We start from the raw sequence: 20,837 nt of genomic DNA on the forward strand, positions 1-20,837 counted from the left end.
CTGAACTGGGGTGATGGTGTGTAGATTATGCCAGAAAGAGTAACGATACCATGGAAATGCAAAATATTGCTGCTCTCTCCTTTCCCTTGCTGCTACTGTTTCTTTCTTTCTTTTTCCTTTTCCTTTCCCAGTTCTTCCTCAGGCCTTCTCAATCCTTTAAGCCTCCCAGCTCTATAGGGAAATGGAAAGTTATTGTGTGCCTTCGATAAATCTGTTGGGGTGAAATTCATTTAATTCAGTAGCAAAGCCTACTGATAAAAAAGGCCAGAGTTTTTCCCCAGGACATTAAAGATCTTGTAAGAATCTCTCTCTGCTACTGCCTGTGTAAGTCCAGAGTCAGATATGCTTGGATATCAAAATTAACACCATAAACAAGTTTATATTCTATCATGAATTTGAGTCACTTTTGCTGATTCTTTCATCTAAGCATATTACTCAGAAACGAGCATTTTATCACTCTGCTGTAAAGGTTCATTATAGCTGTATAAGATTTCAAGCAAGAGGTTCCAATTCAAACCTTCTTTTTCTGATTTTGAACCCCCTAATCAAAATAAAATTAAATAAAGCAATTAGGCTATAAAAAAGTCTTGTACAATCTCAGAAAAAATATGGTAGTTCAAATTCTAACTGCATTTTGATTCAAAACAGTTAGGGAAAAGCAATTTTCATCAATTATTGATTTATCAATATCCTTGATTTCATGAAACATTTTTAATAGCTGTGTTCTAATTAAATAGCATTATTCAAATATAATAAATTTTATAACCATCACTTAACATTGACTGCTGGGGTTTTTAATAGCTCTCTGTCACCTTCAGATGCTGGGCCGAAGCTGTGGATGTAATTCAGCTTTCACCCAATCCCCCCAAATCAACATTATTCCCTTCAGAGAAAAGGATGCTGTTTGCAATTCTGCTCTTACCCAGTCCTGCCATGCTAACTTTATTCCCCTGAGATGAAAAATGCTCTTTAAAATATTAGGATTTGAAAAAATCTTACTTTCCACCTCCCCAACCACAAGGTGCTGTGGCATAGATTGGGATCATTTTCTCCTTTTGATGATCCTTTAAAGAATTCTATTTTTATTGCAGCTGAGATTGGTACTTAGTGTGTCCCATCTTCCAGGTGCACTAATTACTTACCTAGATATTCTTTCTAACACTCAGGGAAAATATAAGTAGTTCTATAAAATAAATAGAATTGCAGAAGCCATTCTGGTGTATCTTTTTGCTCTAACTGATTTGAATTTAACAGGGTGGGGGGGAGGGAAGGAAAAAGAAGAAAAACAAGGTGCTTTCCTTGTCTTGCTAAAACAGATTCTACATCATATACATTTTTTCATTTGAGTTAAAATAAAACATCAGTATAAGATAATCTTAGTGGTTAAAGCAAGGCTTAAGGTGCAAATAGCCTGGATTTATTCCTTCCTCTGCCAGGGAGAACTGAACTGCAAGTGGCACTTTCCAGAAGGTCCCAGCTTAAAACTGATTTTTTGCACATCCCTCTTAGTACTTACAATGGCTGAGAGTAATAGAAAAACTAAGCATATTTAGTGAATGATGTGTTTTTAAATACATAACTATTATACAAATTTTACCATAAATCTTTTGTAATAAGCACTATTTACAGAGAAAATTACTAAAGCAAAGCAAATACCAGTTCCAGTAACTCACTGAGTTAAACACCGAAACCAAGTGCCTGGACCGGTTCTGACCTGGTGCTTTTGTAATTAAGACTTTACTCTGCAATGTGTTGACATTGGTGATTTATTACAGCTCTTACTTTAAAAGTGCAAGCAGATTTATAGACTTTGTGGAGAGGTAGAAATGTCACATTGAAAATGAGGGGGTTTAGTTGAAAAATTTTCTTACTACTACATGTGTATTAAAATGGTTTCTAATATCATTTTCTGTTAGCCTTGGCAAACTAATGGTGGCATATGAGCACTTTAATGCCAATTCCATTCAGAGCAGAAAGAGCTTGGTTGTCTGTGTGGGTGGCAAGGGAAAGGAGTTTATGGTTACAGACAAAACTCTTCTAAAGACTCAGGATCGAGGACTTTAATCCCAACTTTTTCTTCCTATTAAAGTAATCTCACCTGCAAGGATGAATATTCAAAAAAAAAAGAACATTTTTGAATAACATTTAAGCAGACCATGCACCACAGCAGGGACCTGGCCCATGGGCACTCAAATAAAAAAGGACTCCTGTGCATGGTACAACTCCTGGGTGACCCAGGACATTTTAAATTCCAGTTGCAAGCCTATTCCTCCTATTTTTCTGCTTCCCATCGAAAGGTCTTGACATCTCATCTTTAAAACAGCGATAGAAACATCTGAGTGAAAGGCACGACAATTTGGGGAACTGCTCCTATGGAAGCTGTTTCTTAACATGGTTTTCAGAAGATCTCTTTAGAATAAATTGTTTTGCTCTGAAGGGATTTGTGCTGCACAGCACTGCCAGTTAAGTGGTAAATGGAATCTCTCCATGGGCTCTGTGTTACTGTTGAACAAAACCCAGGAGCTGAACACTAAATAAGACACTGTGCTTAAATACAGGAATAAAAGTGAAGTCAGGAGAACAGTGGGTAAGTTTTATGTCACATCTGCAAGCGTCCTGTTCCAGCAAAAGCCATTCAGATGTCACTTCTTTGATGGCAGTAACAAGTTCTGAATCAGTTGGGTTTTTGTTTGGTTTTGGGTTTTTTTTGTTAACCCACGGTGAGAAATTTGAATAAGTTGTACTCAATGAATAAAGGGGCATAAGAGTGAGTGATAATACTTTTTGAAAGAGAGAGCAAAATATGTGGGGAGCACAGAAGATTCTGATGGCAGGTCAACAAGGTAGTTCCACCGTTCTAAGGAGATGAATCTTTCCTAAGAGATCACACCATGGTTGGGACTGGAACAGGAAGGAGCTGGGCCTGCTCTAAATGAGCTATTGAAATAGCACCTGGATTTCTGCTGCACAAAGGAAGGAAAGCAGTCTGGATTTCATCTCCTGGCAGGCAGGCAGGGCTCTGATAGCAGAAGATCAAAACACGGAGAAACCAGAGATAAGAGAGGAAAAAAAAGATAAACCAGCACAGTTCAGCCAACACACAAATACACACACAAAAAGCAGCAAGGAGCGGGATGCATGGAGACAGGAGGAGGAGGTAAAGTTATTGGGAAACAAAAGATGCACAGAAGTGGATTCACAAGAAATCCATAAAGATTTCATCTTGATCAGACTGCTGAAGACAACGGGTGAGGAGTTTAAAATCAGCTATGTCATGAAAACACTTCAGGCAAGAGTAAAAGCTTGAATTTACCGGTAAAGATTATTGAGAAAGAGTACAGAGTGAAAGCAATGATACAGCAAAAATCTGTTTTCCTCAAAGAAAAAGTATGCTGACAAAAGTTTGGAAAATACAAGAAATAAAATATAGTTTCAGAAACTGTGTTTCTAAAATGCATCAGTAGTAGATCTCCTTTGCCTTGGTTTTAGTCTTTAATGAGATTTTATAAATTAAGAATGAAATATCAGTCAGCTTTAAAACCTCTGGAGCACCTTTATCTTATCCCACCAACTAAAGTATGCAGTTGTGGCTCCTCCTAGCCATAATAGCCTTCCCTAAAAAGATTTTCATGTATAAACAAATAGCTATTTTATATATATGTAGATCCTGCCATGGCACTGATGATACATTTCTCTAAAGCTTTAAATAATGTATCAGATGACATTCCCACAAAGACAGGGGTTCATGTTTGCTCTCAAATGGAAATGCAAGGATTTATCATCATTTCTATGGGTCTCAAGATCCCACACTTTGAGGTTTTTTGACAACTGGTTTCTCTCATTTAAATTTGATGAAAATAACTTAAAACTGCTAACCTGGAAATGTATTTTGTGATTGTTTTCATGTTGTTCAGTATTGTAGCACAAAATGGGGCCTGTGGAATGTGTGCTTGGGATAATTGATGGTGCTGCCATGGGGTCCAAAATATCTTCCCACATACTAATGGGGTTTATGCCATTTTGCCTCACAAATTTGTTTTAATGATTGTGACAGCTCTCATTTTTCCTTTGTTAAATTTTAGTGACTGTTATTGGATATTTATTTTTAGAAGCACAAACATATTACAAAAAAAAAAACCACATAAACCCACTGAGGATGAATAAAACATCTCCATAGTAACATTCCAAATAGTGATGTATGACTGTTGCAGACAGACTGACAAACTTCAGTCCTAACTCTGCAACAAGATTTGGTAGCATAGAATCCTGAGCTCAAAAGTGACTTCAGAAGATAAAAGCCCTCTTTTTCTCTCCTCTGTGGTTGTTTGGCAGCACTTTTTTCCAGATGTGGATAAATTAGAAAATTTATTTTATTAGTTTTTATATAATCAGCTGCAAATGCAATCAAGAACATCCCCTCAAGACAAATGAATATTTTGGTTTTGCTTGTTTGTTCACAGAAGAAATTCTACCCTAATCATGTATTTCAATCTTATTTTATAATACCTTTAAATGATATCTTAAATAGCTTGGTTTGAAATGAGTATTGATATTGATGTCCATACAGAGCAATAACAGTTTCCATCTGTAGGATAATATTCCTGGCAGTAAGAAAGGCTGTGCTATATTTTAAAGGCACAGGTTCTTAGAACTCCTTTAGGAAATCTTTTTTTTTTTCTCTCTTGGGATTAGTGCACCCACACCCAGGACTGTGTTATTTACAGCCACTTCTGTAAGCAGGAGCCATTTCCCAGGCTCACCTCTGGAAACATGAGTGAAGGTAAATTCCCTCAGCTTCCTTCCATCTGCACTGAAGCTTGGATAACTTACTTGCTGTTTACATATTCTATCACTTTCTATGTCAAGCTTTCATACACGAACCAGAGAAAAACACGTAAGAAACGGTGATGTTTAAAGCTAAAAGACACCCGGTATCCTGTACAGCAAATTAGGCAGTTTTAAAATCCACCCTTGCAATAGCAGCAATTTCTGTTCCTTTCATCTAAACAGCTCTGTATTCCAGAATACCTGGAATAATCAGTAGTTTGTTACAGACATGAGTCATAATCCTGTTCTTTCTCTCTCGTTTAAGTTGTTCGAGTTCATGAATTTTTTGGCTGAGAACGTCATCTTCTGCTACATGGGACTTGCACTGTTTACATTTCAAAATCACATCTTCAATCCTCTTTTTATATGTGGTGCATTTGTATCCTTTTCTGTAAAGAAGTATGTATCTGTGTACACGTGTATATATATTAAAAAATGTATGTTCCATGAAAAAAAAAAAGCCAACAAGCAAACCAGTCAGTTCCTGGAATCTTTTTGCCTGTCCAGAGCCAGTGCAGACCCACCAACAGCAGAGCTGCCTCCAGACACATGGGTGCCATGAGCAGGACTTCCCCAAAACTACTTAAATGATATTAAGTCCTTAAAAACAAACAGTTCTGCTCTCCTTCTTTATATTTGATATCTTTAAAGTACAGAGATTTATTTATACCATCATGTGCCTAAGAGACTGGTAAGAAAAAGAGTCTGTATCTTTAATCCTGCCCTGGTTTCTCAACTGCTCTGTGGTTCACTGGTACAGCAGGATAGATTTTTTTCACGCTGACAGTTTATACAAATGTGATACAGCCTCTTGTCTCTAATTAAGGTAACTTTTGTGACAGTTTCATGCAGGAGTAATAAAGAACGTGCAAAGAATCTACACAGAAAAGGGGAAGGAAAAGCAGAATGTGCAAGGACAATATGAATGGTCAGGAAAGAAGAAAGTAATAATCAGGTCCAAAAGAACATTTATCCCTTGCAAATTGCTGCTCAGGGAGATTAATGCCAGCTCTGCAACTGATGAGGGGCATTTTACTGAAGGGATGAAGTCACATTGACACAAATGTGATGAGTAGAAGTAGAGTGATTGAAGTGAGATATATAATGATGAACATAAAACCAGGATGTCTGGAGAAGGCAAATCTTTGCCACTCCACAGTTCTATTTGAAGCAGAAGGATATGACATGTAAAGTATAATGGAATACAATACCATATTAATTTTAATTACACTTATAAAATAACTTTAGAGAAATATTTGGTTTACTGTTTTTGTCAGTGGTTCCTCCACTATTTTCCTCAACATCTTACATTTTAGGTGGCAGTTTTTGTAGCAAGAGCTTGCAACATATACCCACTTTCTTTCCTTTTGAATTTGGGTCGAAAACAAAAGATTCCCAGCAACTTTCAGCACATGATGATGTTTTCAGGTAAGAGCTATTTTGGTATTTTTGATATTTTTCCTCTCCACCTTAACGACTGACAAGGATAGTCATCCTTCACTAGAAAAACCCATATCCATCACAAAGAATTCCTTATCCTCTAACTCAAGGTTGACTCTTCAAAGCTACTGAAGGAAATGGATGCATTCTCATCAGCTCCACTGTGCTCTAGACATATTTTAATGAACTTTTTGCTGTGTCATTTTAAAGGCACGTGTAGTATATCTGGCAGTATGCTCACATACCAGCAAATAAATATCCACTTTGGTCACTGTCAGTACTCACATCAGACATTCCTTTAACTTCAGGAACAGTTTTACTTTGAAACATGAGACTAGAAGATTTTAATGCCATAGACATTTTCATATGTCTTCCAGTTTGATATTTAATGTTATTGATTTTGTTAACATTGTAGAATAATGGGAAAAAAAATTTAAAAATCCAGAAGAGGGAGCCATGTTCTACTGTGATTTGTACTCAGCCCTGAAACTGCTAAAATCTTAACTGGATTCTCTATTTTCTGACTTGTACAACCTAGAAATAACTCCACTTGACTTTCTGGTGCTAGTTACGAAAAACTAACTTATTAGCTAAGAACATTTGTTCAGTAAAAGACAGACAGGCAGATCCCCCAAAGCCATTTATGATACAATTTTCTAAAATTAGAAACTCAGCACTTTTTTCCCCCTTCATTTTCCTGCTTTTTTAGATAAAAATCTATTCCAAATTCTTATGGATAGAAGTCCTTGACTGACAGCCTTGATGCCCCCCAATCCATTCAGGCAGATGAGGAGTGCAATACAATGAGCCCCATTTACAGCTCGCTCATCAGCAGTTCTGCACCTCGGGGGGCCTCAGTTATCCCAGCATAATTCCAGCTCTCCAGAGAGCAACACAGGGATTCATTTCTGCAGCCATTCAATCCTTCTGCTAAAAGCTGCCACTGGAAATGTCAGTTCATACCAGCCAGACTGGAGTGAGAGATGATGGCACAGCCAGTGGGACCTGCCTTTCAAACCACCTGCTCACCTGCTCTGCTCAACAGGGAACTCCAGCAAAGACAGCAGCTGGCCAACTGGACAACAGCAGGAGGAACAGCTTCAAATCATTTGTTATCTGCTTTGGGGGCTTCATTTTGGCTTTTGTTTTTCATCAGTTAAAGGGCAGAATTCAAACTCTTCTGAAGTGTATCTAACTCTTTAACTTTTCTGTCCTGGTTTTCTGCAGTGCAATTTCATTCTCCACAGAGCAGGAGCAGAAAGTAGCCTGCAGCCAGCAAGTGAACGTGAGAACTCACACTCACACATCAGCTTTCCAGGACAAGCTGGCAGCTGAGAACTGAAACTCTGAAATACTCTAGTATTGGAAACTTCTAAAGTGTAAATGTTAAAATTCTCAGAAAAGTAATTTTAACTATTCTTGAGAAAAAAAAATGTATTTCGTAGAGAAAAAATGTCTTTACAACATTATAATAAAGTAAATGGCATCATCTGCCAGTAGAATAATGAAGACTGACTGTCTCTCACACTGCCAGCAGCTGCACACTTCACAGAACACTTGGGATACACGGATTTTCTGTGTAATTGTACTTTTTAAGATGCACCAAGATTTGTGCTTAGCTACCAATAACATTCTCACGTGCTGTAAATGGATCACACTGTATATCTTGATAAACAGAGAACAGTGACTGCCAGAAGAGACACATTTCTGACAAAACTAAACAAGACACTGAACTCGAGTTTGAAGGAAAACATCATCTACAAAAGAGAGCAGCAACAGCCATAGAATAGTTTGGGTTGGAGGGGATCTTCAAAGGTCTAATTCAACCCTCTGCAGTGAGCTGGGGTATCTGCAACTGGAGCAGGGCTCAGAGCCCCATCCAGCCTGGCCTTGAGGGTCTCCAGGGGTTGGGCATCCACCACCTCTCTGGGCAACGTGCCAGCATTTACCACCTTCACTGCTCTGGTGTAGCATCAGGTTCTGGTCAATCCCAGGGGAAAAGGGGCTTCACTCACCACAGCATCACACCTTCAGGTGTAGAAAAGAATGAATTGGGCGATAGTTTTGTTATATCTTATCATTACCAAACACACCAAACATTTACTGGTTTTTTAACTGAGTTTTACTGCAACAATCCCCAAAGTGATTGCAACTAAGGTCAGGCAAGTACGTTGTCAATTAGTATTTGATTAGAACTTACCCTGCCAAGAATTCTACTGAAATCATTATGTTCTGCTTTTTGAGGAGTATTAATAAATTTGAGAAAAAGTGGAAGTGGTAGGCTTGGAAGTGGATTAAGTAACATTTTGATTTATCACATTCTTCAGCTGCTTCTGCCACTCCTCTAACAACACGTTACAGAGGGTGGATTCGCTATGTTTAATCATGATTCCTGATAACATTCCATTGTAAATGAAAACTTGATTAGTCTTTGCATAATTAAACCTGAGCTTCTCCAATTAAGTTGAACATCAGCTAAAGTAAACAGTCCAGCAGTCTCTGCTCATGGGAAAAAGAAGTGTTTTAAAGTCCTAAACTGTAAGGGAGATAGCACCATACATTAGTGGTCTATGCTGCATGAAATTCACTTCAGACCCTACTCTGATGCATTTAACAGCTAATAAAATGAAAAGGAAAGGAAAATTAATGGATACAGATGAATTTCCACTCTTCTTCCAACACCCTTATTTACTTTTCCCTGTGCTTTCCTCTTCTCTACAGCATATCAATCAGCCCCAGAGAGGCTTGTGGGACACAGTGCTAAAGGGATGGTTGCTGTTAATATGAGGCATTACAGCAGCAGTGATGAAAGGGAGGAGCACAAAAGCAGGATTACAACAAAGAGTGCCAGTTTACGGCATTTACATCTGCACACTCACACAGACACGGAGGTGGGAAGTGTCACTGTGAACTTTTCCAAGAGACACAGATACATGAAGAAATCAGCTAAACAGAAAAGAAAGCAAGGAAGGAAAGAGCAGAGAACTGCAGCTGAAACCAAACCACCAGATTTACCTCCAGAAAGTCTTCCTTCCTGGCAAATTCTCTTCACACCAAACAGAACATCCCCCAAGCTCCTGAGAGTGCTGGGCTGGGAGAGGTGTGTGTGTCAGGAGTGTGAGCAGAGCATGGCAACAGCCCAAGGGACTGGCTTAGCCCATGGGCTCTGACACATTAAAGAACATCAGTTAAAGATGAATCCACAACGGTTGGCACAGCCAGCAGAAAGATCTGATAGGAACTCTTTGACAGAGCCCAAGGATGAATGGATCACAGCACAGATGTGGAGCTGCTGCCAGTGCAGCACCTCTGAAAGATGAGGGGAGAGAATCTCTGTTCATGGTTCAGCAGAGCATGTTCCTCCTGCTGTGCCCTTCTCTCCAGGTGGAGCTGAGGTACCAATGTCCACTGCATCCCACCCACCCTGCTGTGCTGGCATTTTACCCTGAGGTGTTACAGAAAATCTCATCTTCCTTATCTTTCCATTTCAGCATCTTAACATTTTCTGAGGTTGTTAAAATTCCATTCCATTCTGTGTTATTACCCAGAATATATTTTGATATATATATAGAGAGAGAGGGAGTGGTGTTCCTTGCATCTCACTGAGTCTTTACAGTTTAGGTGTATTCATCTGCTTCCCACTGCCTTAGGTGGAAGCAAAGGCTTTGATTATTTATTTCCCTTTAGACATTTTTTAGCTGGAACTGAACTAGCTCTTATAGACCATGTTGAGTCTTGTATAAATGAGAAATGCAGTGAAGGCCCTCACTACTTTCCTGAACTGAAGAAACAGCCAGCCCAGTGCTCAAGAAACAGAGATATATTAATTAACAGAGAGATATTAATTAATTTTGTTTCCTATATCCTCTCTTATCAGATGTTCTGTATTTAACACTGCAGTTGTGGAAAGCAGCATGGTTTTCCACTGAAATGTAGCTGTGCTGGCCATCCAGATCACCACTATAAGCACTGCAAAAGGCCCTTCCATCCCCTGTTCATCCCCTTCTCACACACATGTCTAAAATGAGCTGATCTTTTTCCCTGTAAGAAAACAGTAAAGCATCTGCATTGCCAGAGACATCTTCTACACAAAAGCAAATGCAAGGACAAGCCCAGTTGCTGCCTGCAGTGTTTGGAACTACAGGCTGGTTCTTCCTTGCAGAAATGGCTTTGTGCTGTTCCCTGGAAAAACTGCCCGGCTTCTATAGCAAATAATTCACATTCTGGCTATGGAATCTTTGAGCTTTAGAGTTCTAGGCCAAAAATAGCTGCATTTAGCAGTTAATTAAATGATTCTGCATATGCCATCAGTGCCTTACAAGAGGTTTAATTACTAGATTTAATCTCTCAATTCCTCCAAAGTACTTTTTGGATTCAATGTGTATTGTATACGTGTAATGGCTTTCCTCTCTACCCTTATTTTGTGGAATTCTTTTTTAGAAAACAATAAAGTAAATTTAAATAGATAAATGAAAAGCATCAGAAAATATAGAGTATTATTTGTATTATGGATCCTGAGGGCTGGAGGCACCAGCAGGTGCTTTCCCCCTCAATTTTTAAACATGGCACTCTGTGAAGACCTATTTAGTCAGCTTATTACTACCCATGGGGCTTTTTTTAAACTCATTTAGCTGCTTTCCCCACCTTTATGAGTTCTTGGTTTTTCAGTCTCTGTAGGTGTATAATTTTACAACTATTATAATATTTCAAGAACACTAATTTATTCTGCACCCCCTTTTAGGTACTTGAAATCATCTTTTAAAAACTATTCATTGTTTTTAAGCCATCTTTTTTGGACTGGTCTTAGCATATTGAATTATTTTAAAGAAATGCTCTTTTTTGAAGCAAGAAACAAGTTGCGTATTTGGGTACAGGTTTCAATGCCAATCCTCCTTCTCACTTGCACCTGACTTCATGAGTAGTCCCACTACATACAGATTTCTTTTTCAACATGCATAAAGTTCAGATTACTATTTCATTTGCAATTATTCAAGACAAAGGATTCGGTGGATGGAAAGCAACTGTGTGATTATGTGAATACGAGAGTACTTTCATTGTCCACTTTTGCAAAGTCGTTTCCATTGCATTAAAACCCATCCTTTCAATCAGCACAATTCAGTATTTTATGAGGATTACGATCAGAAAATTTCCTCTGCCCTTGGAACAGGGTTTGGACTGAACAGAGTAAAGCTCTGTTTCTCCATCACACGAAGTTCCTCATTCCTGTCTCTTGTCTTTTCTCAGGTTTACGTGGGGCAATAGCATTTGCACTGGCAATTCGAGACACAGCCTCTCAGCCCAAACAAATGATGTTCACCACAGCACTGCTCATTGTGTTCTTCACAGTCTGGGTCTTTGGTGGGGGCACCACACCGATGCTCACGTGGCTGCAGATCAGGTTAGTGCTCTCTACAATATCAATCACTACATTCTCACAGTTTCCTGATGCTTTACATGTGTGCTTTTTAAGAGTTTTAACAAACAAAAAGGAGGTATTTCTCCTCCTGGTAGAGGCTCCAGACCACAAGGACCAGGTTCTCCCCACGTTTGTTATGGGTTGACACTTAGGTCAGACCCATCCTTATTTCCTAAGAGTTTGTTTCACTATTGTTCCTTTGAAACACCGTGAATAAATGTTAGTGTTGTCCTCCTCACTGCTGAAGAAAGAGCTATAGAGGTAGAGTTTGCCCTCATCTTAAAATGTGTATTTATAACACAAACATATAATAAATCACATATTTCTGATTACAACGTGAATATGCTAGAAAAATCTGCCTGCATTGTTGTATCATTCAGCCTCCATTGGTGCATCACTCAGTAACTAATTTATTACTGATTGTTTCATGTGTGTTTTTTCACTATGGTATTTTTAAAGTTACTTCATAGTCACTTGTATCCACAGACAACGAGGAATGACAAGGGAGGTTCAATGACAAGAGAAAGAAGCTGGAATAGAAAGTATCTAATTTAAATGCAGTGTCCTTCTAAGTGTGCTTTTTTGAAACCCAACTTTTAATAATGACTGTAATGCTATGGCTGAGTCTGGTCACTTCATGGTCCATTTAGAACCCACTGCCGTGATCCATGAGATCACCAAAGGAAACCACGGTACCAAGATAGGATGGCATTCACCATTGCTTATAATTTCTTCTATAAATAGCATAGATTTTCCTTGTTTACAAAATGATGTGTGATTACAAGCCTTTATGTCAGTCTCATGCTGTAAAATACCAGCTGAAGATAACCACAGTGGAGCTTTACCAAAGAGCAGATAAATCTCACAGACAAAATGAGGACTAGCGTGCAAGTTCACTGTGTAAACATAAAATACAAGCATCCATATGTGTGCAGGGCCTTTCTATTCTGTGACAGTTTGATTCTTTTCCATGACATGTCTCGTGTCCCATAATGTCAGTCAAGTCCATCCCAGTTTGGATACACTCTGCAGTATCAGCTGCCTTTCTGAGATTTGCCACTTTTTCTCTGTCAGTCAGCACCAGAGTTTTTATATGGCAACAGAAACGTGGATGAGGAGGAGTGCTTTCATTAGGTCTTGGGGGCCTAATCAGTTTGGATTTCTACAAAAGGAGGTTGAAGAATAATTTTGAGAATACAGCAAGGGAAAGAGGCAGTGAGCAGTAGGCACGTGTCCAGTCTAAGGACTGAGCACCAGATGCCTGGCCTGGTTTAGCTTTCCAGGTAATTTTTAAATTAACACTGTCAAGTGCTTTCACTAACCCCAGCAATTTACTTGGATGTAATTTCTTCTGCTACTTAGTGCTACCCAGAGGTGCAGAGTCCCACAGCACCACGAGCAAGGGGCTCTCGTGAATTGTTTATACTGTTCATCATGTGCTTCTGTCTTTACCCACCTGTACAACAAAGCAGGCAATCATTATTGATTTGAAATGGTCATCTCTTTGAGGATCTACTCTGAATCCCAGCAGATCTTCCAGGCATTTTTCCCCATCAAATAAATGGCTTTTGTAATCGGGATATAGATTTTCTTACTATAAAGCTATTAGGTTCACAATTTCCAGCTCATTTCTTGACATCAGAGCACACAGCTTCACAAATTATGAGGTGCTCAAACTGAGATAAAACTTTAAATAGACAAATGTATCTTAAGGCTCTGATTTCTCTCTCTAGTGAATATATTTCACTGCCTTTATAATTTATTATACCTCAATATGGAATTTTGTCCTGAGCTACCATTTGTCTTTTTAGTCTTAATTAATTTTGCCAAGTAATTGCATTTAAGGGTGGTGGTAATTCATGAAGTTGATACTTGTATGGATTCTAGCAGACTTGGGTTTGCTGAGAAAGTCACAGGGCTGCTGCAGATTACAGCACCTTGCTCGGTGCATTCCCCCTGTGCATTTGCAACTGTGCCTGAACAGAGTCAAGGCAAAAGATGGTACCCCAGATCTGTGCAGCCACCTTCCTGCACATTATGGTCTACATATTGTACTGTGTGTCAGGTGTTTACTGCTCTCTCCATAATTTACACTGGGGAGTTCTCACAGCAGTGACCAGGACTCTTAGTGTATAAGGAAATAGAACAATGACAATTTTCAAATAATAGTAGGAATTAATTGTCTTCTGAAAAATCAATCTTTGTTTCCATAATAACTGGAATTTCCATAACCTTCCATCTCTCCTCACAGCAACAGCATCAGATCTACTTTGCTTTTTTTTTTCCCAGCTAAAATTTAACATAATGTAAATATAATCTGTCACTCTATTTTTAGAGATAAGATGAGGATGTGTCCTCAGAGATAACTACCAGTTGATTTATTCCAGGAATATGTATGGCTTATACAACACTTGCAGATTGTTGCCAAAACATATAGTAAGATATATTATCCAAACTAACCATGTGCTACTGAAAAAGGCTCAACTTCCACCCTCATTTAATGCAGCAACATCAGTCAACTATCCCACAAGGTTGCAGAAGCCAGCTGTGCTAAGAGCTTTTGTAAAAACAAGTTTAAATAGATCCCAGGAGTTCACTGAGTTTATTAAAGTTCAGAATTCTACTTCCCTTTATTTAACAAACAAATTATATTGAAACATATCTTCCTACTTAAACTGTAGCCTGGATTTAAGAAAAGTTCTTCAAGCTTTGGAAATCTGACCCGCTAATGGCAAAATTTATGTCTACATGTCTCTACATGTCAAAACACAGTTTTAAAAGAAACCCATATGAATAATTCTCATTATTTTACTACTGCATTTACTCGTACAGAGCAGCCTTTAAAATGAGTCTTGAGGTTCTTCGCAAAGACTAAATATTTTGTAACTTCGTCCTAAAAAAAAATGAAACATGCACTTTTGGAAATGTGTTATTTATTTTAACTGTCTCCTTTTTAGATACCTGAAACCCTGTGTTTCAGGAAGTGTTTAATGTTCTCTCACTGAAAATTGGGTCCTATTTAAATGCTCCCAGTTGTCTGGTGCAGCAACTTAACATTTGTGAGCAAGAGGCACATGCACAGTCCATCACAGCGCTATCAGCTGGCATTCCGAGAGCAACAGTGGTTGCACCACATTCCTAAATAATACATTGTCTTTTGGCTTATCTGAGAGTTATAACTCAGGGGGAAAAATTGCTTTTAGTCCCCATGTGAAAGGACTACAATATTCTGTTCCTGGCAGACAATGAATAAACCTGCATCAGCGTGTGAGAATAAATTCATGATACATCAACACCAAGACAAAGATAGCCATGTGGGTTCCCAGTCAAATTGAAGTATTCAATAAATGTGCCTTCAGAGATGTTGAGTATTACTTGCTAATGCTTTTGGATATATGTCTCCCTTCCTTCCCCATTCTCTGATTAAAAATAGAGAGCTACATTTTACAGTAAATCTGCAATGAGAGGTTTGAGGATAAAGGATTCTCCTGACAGGCAGAGCGAAAATACAAAGCTGTTAATAAAACATGTCCCATAAAAGCACTGTGCTAAGTATTAGGTCTTGTTTGTTTATCATCACCTTCTGTGTAAATGTTTGTCAAGAGATTTCCAAACTCTTTGTGCATCTCTTTGCAGCAGTTCTTCAGTTAATAAGGATATTTTTATCCATATTCTAAATAAATACTAAGCAGTATTGAATAGTAACCTTTAATACTGTGCCCATCAGGCCATTGCCTTTGGCATGTGCCTTAGAAAAATGCTGTCTGTGTGCCCTTAAAATCCTGTCATCTCTAGTTCACCTAAACTTCAGTTCCAAACCTTCAGCTTTCTCTAAATCCTAATGCCAGAGGCCTGGCATATCACATGTCTGGGGGGTGACCAAACTCAGGTTCTCAGCAGAATTAGTCAAGAATTTGGTTCCTCCAGTACCCAAAGCTTTAATCCATTGTTTCAGTCTCAGAGGCCAGGGCAGTGTGTGTGTTCACCAGACTGTCAGGGATGCAGACGGGCAGTGGGGTAAATGCTGTGTCTTTGTGTGACTATAGCTGTGTACCCCGAAAAACCACACCACAACAAACCAAAGAAAAACAAATCCCAAAACCTGGTTGGCAGTGTATGATTGTGTGCTTATCTGAGCCCTTTAATGACCACTTAGAGACTGCTGAAGGACAGAACTGTATGACCCAGCAACCACACTAACAACATGACCTTGGCCAGGATTCTGGCACTCCTGTTCCAAAAAGATTTCTTTCATTATTCCCAGCTCTACAGTAGCATTCCCTGTGTTCAGCTGTGTTCAAAGAGATGCTGCACAACAACACAATGCAATGGTGGTAGCCCTCAGCACTGCCAAGTGGGAAGCTTTGAACAGATTTGGCCTGGTTTGTGCTTCCAAAGTTGTTCTTTCTGCTTCCCAAAAGAGACCCATTCAAATTAAAAAAATAAAAATAAAAATAATTAAATAAACCACCCAAATCAATATCATGGTCTTTGGAAACACTTCTGCCTTATCTAGAAAGGCAACAGTTGCAGTAAGAAATCTCAAGCTAGTCCTTGAGCTACTCTGAACATACCAGCCAAGGGCATGTGTTCATATCTTCAGATGATCTGTAATTCAATAGTTATAAATCAGCATTAAACTTCTTAATTGTTTTATTTGTATTCCTTTGAGCACATATTCCTGTCACCATAAGCCAAGAGGAAGGAAAATCAGTTTAGAGGAAGAGATTTAGTTAAATGTTTTCTCCTGGCCTTGACATGTTCTCTCTACTATAACCGTATTCCTTTGGGTCACATTTCCTCTAGAGGCCTGGAAAAGTTCAGCTGAAGTGAAGCATCTGTTGCTTTACCATTGAAAATGGAATGTCAGCCTAAGTATCTCCAACTGCAATTTGTGAGTGACCACAACTTAGAGACAAACAGTGCAATTAAAGGCACTGTGTTTCCAAGTACAGTTATATATTTTTTGTCCTGTTTATTATTTGGTTTTGTGCTCAGAATAGTCATAATCAGCCTAACTGGTGTTCCCTCTAAGTAGCAAATATAGCTCCAACAAACAAAGCTTGCTCGTTTCTAGGGTCATCTTCACCTTTAGCCAGAGGACAATATGTGTTTAAAATCACACTGCAACAAACACTCCTGTGGAGAGCCCAGTTTCAGTCGAGCCTCTTCAGCCCACCAAGCTTCATTTCACCCAGACACACTTTCAACAGAGATCACACCATCTTTGCCTGGAAAGGTTTATAATCCTAACAACCCTCTGAAATCCAGAAACAGCTGTAATTTAATGTAACAAGTTTAACCATTAATGCTGCAACTTTTTTGAAATTACTGCTGTCCTTAGTTGGCCAACTATCTGCTCCTGTGAACATCTACAGGACAGCCTCTTGCCTGACATCTTTTATACTGATGATAGTTTGAATACTCCTGCATTAACACTAATTGCATATACATGAGAAAACATGCTGCTGACTCCCTGGGCTCTCCTCAGCATTAGGATATTACTCATTTATGTGTAGATTCTTAGGTCACAAAATCTACCTTGCTGTTTAAAGGGTGAGTTTCACACTTGTGAAGAACACCTTTAAAAGTATTCAACTAAAACTAAGCCAACAAGGAAGCTTTTGGGTGAGTTCATCCACAGTCCAACACAACAGCTCAGAGAAGGCCCTGTCCCACAGTTATTGCAAAGAGCCCCAGCACTGTTCACACACATTACTCCAGAGACAACAAAAAAAAGTAGTTTAGGGTTGACTTTGGACACTGCAGGGCTGCCAGTCACTCTCTGTCCACCCAGTAACCCACTCAGTAGGATGGGGAACAAGTAATCCAGGAAGAGATTGGAAAAATCAGAGCTTTGACTTCAGCTATAAGACATTTAGCCACTATAAATAACTATCAGCAATTCCAAGTTTAGCCAAGCACATCAGATAACATCGTGATTAAGCACTGGAATAATTTGCATGGTAATCTATTGATTACTTGTGACAGAGGTCACAGAGAGCATAAGATCAGATTCTGGTTTATCACTTCATTCCTTTTGATCTGCTGTAGCAGCACAGACTAAAATACTGGCTTACATCCTGGCTACAGAGCTTTTTTCAATACAAAAACATTGCTTGATGTGGTACTTTCTCTCTGCTTGGTGGCCTTTGCCACCAGTTCTGGATTTGTGGGTCTGTAAACCCTTAGAGTGTACAGGGTATCTACAAGAGATGGAAGTGGTCTGGTGATCCTGACTGAAGTCATATTAGAGAACTGCATTCTGGTTCAAAGCCAGAGGCTTTCAACATCACACAGGAAATTATCTGTGAGGAAAGAAAACACTTCTTGGGCCACCCTCACACTGAAAGGGTTAATAGAATAGCTGCTTTTGTAAGAGTAGCTAGAGCACGATTAGCTTGGGAAATGCTATAAATCAAGGAGCAGTATGAAATTGGACATCAAATGTATTGGATGTTATTATAAAAAAAATAAAATAAATTGGATAATTTCCTCTCATTTCTGTCTGAAAATGAGAAATCGTCCAGGTAATGAATCTCAGTGATCTCCTGAAATGCCCATCATTTATTTGCAAGGTTCTGCTAAGATAAGGTGTGCATTTGATCCTCACAGTTATTCACAGGAGCCGTTTGCCTGAATGAGACTGAACAAGATTTATAAACAATTGTGCTTGATAAGAAAATAAGAGACCAAAATCCAGAGGACTTGGAATTTCTGAGTGCAGCTGTGAAGGCAGTCTGGGCAGGTGCTGAATGGGAGATTTTGGGCTGCAATTGTGACTCGTGTATGACTCCTGCGTGACTCCACCTGTCAACTTGCTGGTCTTTATTGGCCAGAGGGGTCTAATTTTGAGCCAGACAGTTAAATCCCACCTCACATATCTCTTATTTCTAGCTCCACATAGCTACTGAAAGCAGAAAAAGAAAGAAGAAATGAAATATACACTTTTATTGCTGGAATATTTGGGGCACGAGAGAGGGAGAATTACAGAGCAATAAAAGATTCACGTCTAGCAACAAATGGTAAGGTGAATTTTCCATGGGCCAGAAACTCTGAATAGTTGATAGGTATTTCCAGAAAATTATAAATAAACCAATAGCTTGGAATATAATCCATCCAGCTGGATTAGAGTCAATTAACTATATAGTTTGTCATTTTTTTAAAGTGCTGTTGCTTTGATATGTCTGAGTATGAAAAAAAATAATTCTTCCATTTAATGCAATAATTTTATTCTTCCATGAAAACTTTTCTCCTTGTCATACAAAAGGTAGCTGCTATGCAGCAGTCAACACCATAAAGTTCTTATCATTACAAATAAAGAATCTAAAAAACCTATTTGGAAATGCTGCTAGGGAACATCTTAATTATCTGGGACTTTGGAATGAAGCTGATGATTTATTACTCTCTACCAAAATATCCCAAATTACCTTGGAGCTCTAGCTAGTCTGTCAGAATTAAACTGGTGCAAGCATAAACCCACTTTACTTCATGCATATGCCAAAGCTGTGTCATTTGAGGGTAAACAGAAGGTACAGAAAAAGAGCTTGAGCCTTTAAAATTTTGAGATAAATGTGTGGTATGAAACCTGGCTCTAGAAAAAATAAGAATCACGTTTACAAAGATGAACCTTATATTCCTGCTCTGTAAGTATTGATTGAGATACATCTTCATTATTTCTATTATTGGTTACAAACTATTTCTGCAAAATAATTGCTCTGGAAATTCACTGAACTTTCACATTTTAACAATTTGAGATGGACTAAAAAATAGAGAGTTATGGAATTAATGCTCTTCACATTGTTAGTTTGCATCATTTCCAAAGTGTCTATATTCATTCTTTTCCCATTTAGCTTGACTAAGAATATTAGAATTTCCTCAGCAAGAAAATATGAAATGAATGTTTTCATCGTGACTTAAAATATCATTTCAGTAGGAAAAAAACTCCAATGGTTTTCAAACTTTCTCGGTTTTTTTAAGCTTTCCTGTGGTTTTCTTTTTTGCTATCAAGTATTTCACAAAGTGCAAGAACATACAATTCCATTTTTAAACTCTACATGAAATGTAGGAAAAAAAAACCCAAATGTATTTTTTTTTCTTCCAACAAGAATAAAAGGTGCTAACTGGGAAGAGCTGGGGTCTCACAGGCTTCCTTAAGGGTCTTATACAGCATATGGACCGTGGTATAAATATTCTTGAAAATCTAAACAAAAAGGCATCACTGGATATCTCTTGGTTTGCAGAGGAACTTTGTGACAGAAGAGAACTGTCACTTCAAATTTCATGAAACTTGCAACCCTTGTGAGAATTTCCTCTGGAAATTCTGAAATTTCTGACCTTTTTTAGAATGTAGAGAGGAAGGAAAGGTCTGGCACCCTTGATAACAAGCCTATCAAATTGTTCCAGAATTAGCTGAATGTGAAAAGTTAATTAAGGCAGATATGAAATAATCTAGGCTCTGTATAGCAGTATAGGCTTTAGCTTTTAATAAACAGATAATTACAGGGTAATACAGACTTTTTTTACAGTGAATTATCAGTGCAGAGACAGCCCAACAGTGACTGGCTAGTCAGTACATCGATGAGCTTTAAATGAGAAAATTATCCCTTATCTCAGAAAGGAGTACTTGATTTCAATGCCCTTAAAAGTATATTTCTGTTTCTGCATTTTTTACTCCTTCTAAAAGATACACCAAGTTTCCTGGTTCTGCAGAGTAAGGTAGAACCTGAAGCCAATGTCAAGGTATCCCATATTTATGAATACACCGACAGAAATATCCCCCAGGCCTGAAGTCACTGGCACCGAGAAGCACTCAGAGCCCCAGGGAAGCTGGGTGGCAGTGGATGGGTGGGGACAGACCCTCAGCTGCTGCAGGCTGCTGGAATGACATTCATTTATTTCCTTGGCAGGAGCACACTGTGCTTTAAGAATCCCTGATCGGGGCAATTTCTCACTCTGCTTCCTCCCTTCATCTTCTCATAATCTCTTGCAAGATACTGCTTTCATTGTCATCACTGCTAGAATTCAAATGCTGGTTCCCAGCCACTCCCTACAGCAGTTTATTTTCATTTTTGAAGGAAGGCAATGGGAATAAGTCCCTTTCTTAACCGTGATGCAGCAAACACCTTCCAGCACACTGCAAAGCAACACAAGA

The 20,837-nt window shown here is 38.6% G+C and overlaps 1 protein-coding gene across 1 annotated transcript in view; it reads left to right on the top strand.

Annotated features, from left to right (window-relative positions):
* The window catches only part of SLC9A9 (solute carrier family 9 member A9), a 152,250-nt gene that overhangs the window by 83,966 nt on the left and 47,447 nt on the right, over positions 1-20,837 (top strand). Inside the window, exons 10-12 of the mRNA XM_050308282.1 lie at positions 5,093-5,206; positions 6,144-6,255; positions 11,512-11,665. Of these exons, the coding sequence (XP_050164239.1) occupies positions 5,093-5,206; positions 6,144-6,255; positions 11,512-11,665 (380 nt within the window). The remainder of the gene's footprint in view (positions 1-5,092; positions 5,207-6,143; positions 6,256-11,511; positions 11,666-20,837) is intronic.

Source organism: Myiozetetes cayanensis, unplaced genomic scaffold (genome assembly GCF_022539395.1).
Source record: "Myiozetetes cayanensis isolate MyiCay16 unplaced genomic scaffold, myiCay2020 scf13, whole genome shotgun sequence".
In the NCBI taxonomy this organism is placed as follows: domain Eukaryota; kingdom Metazoa; phylum Chordata; class Aves; order Passeriformes; family Tyrannidae; genus Myiozetetes; species Myiozetetes cayanensis.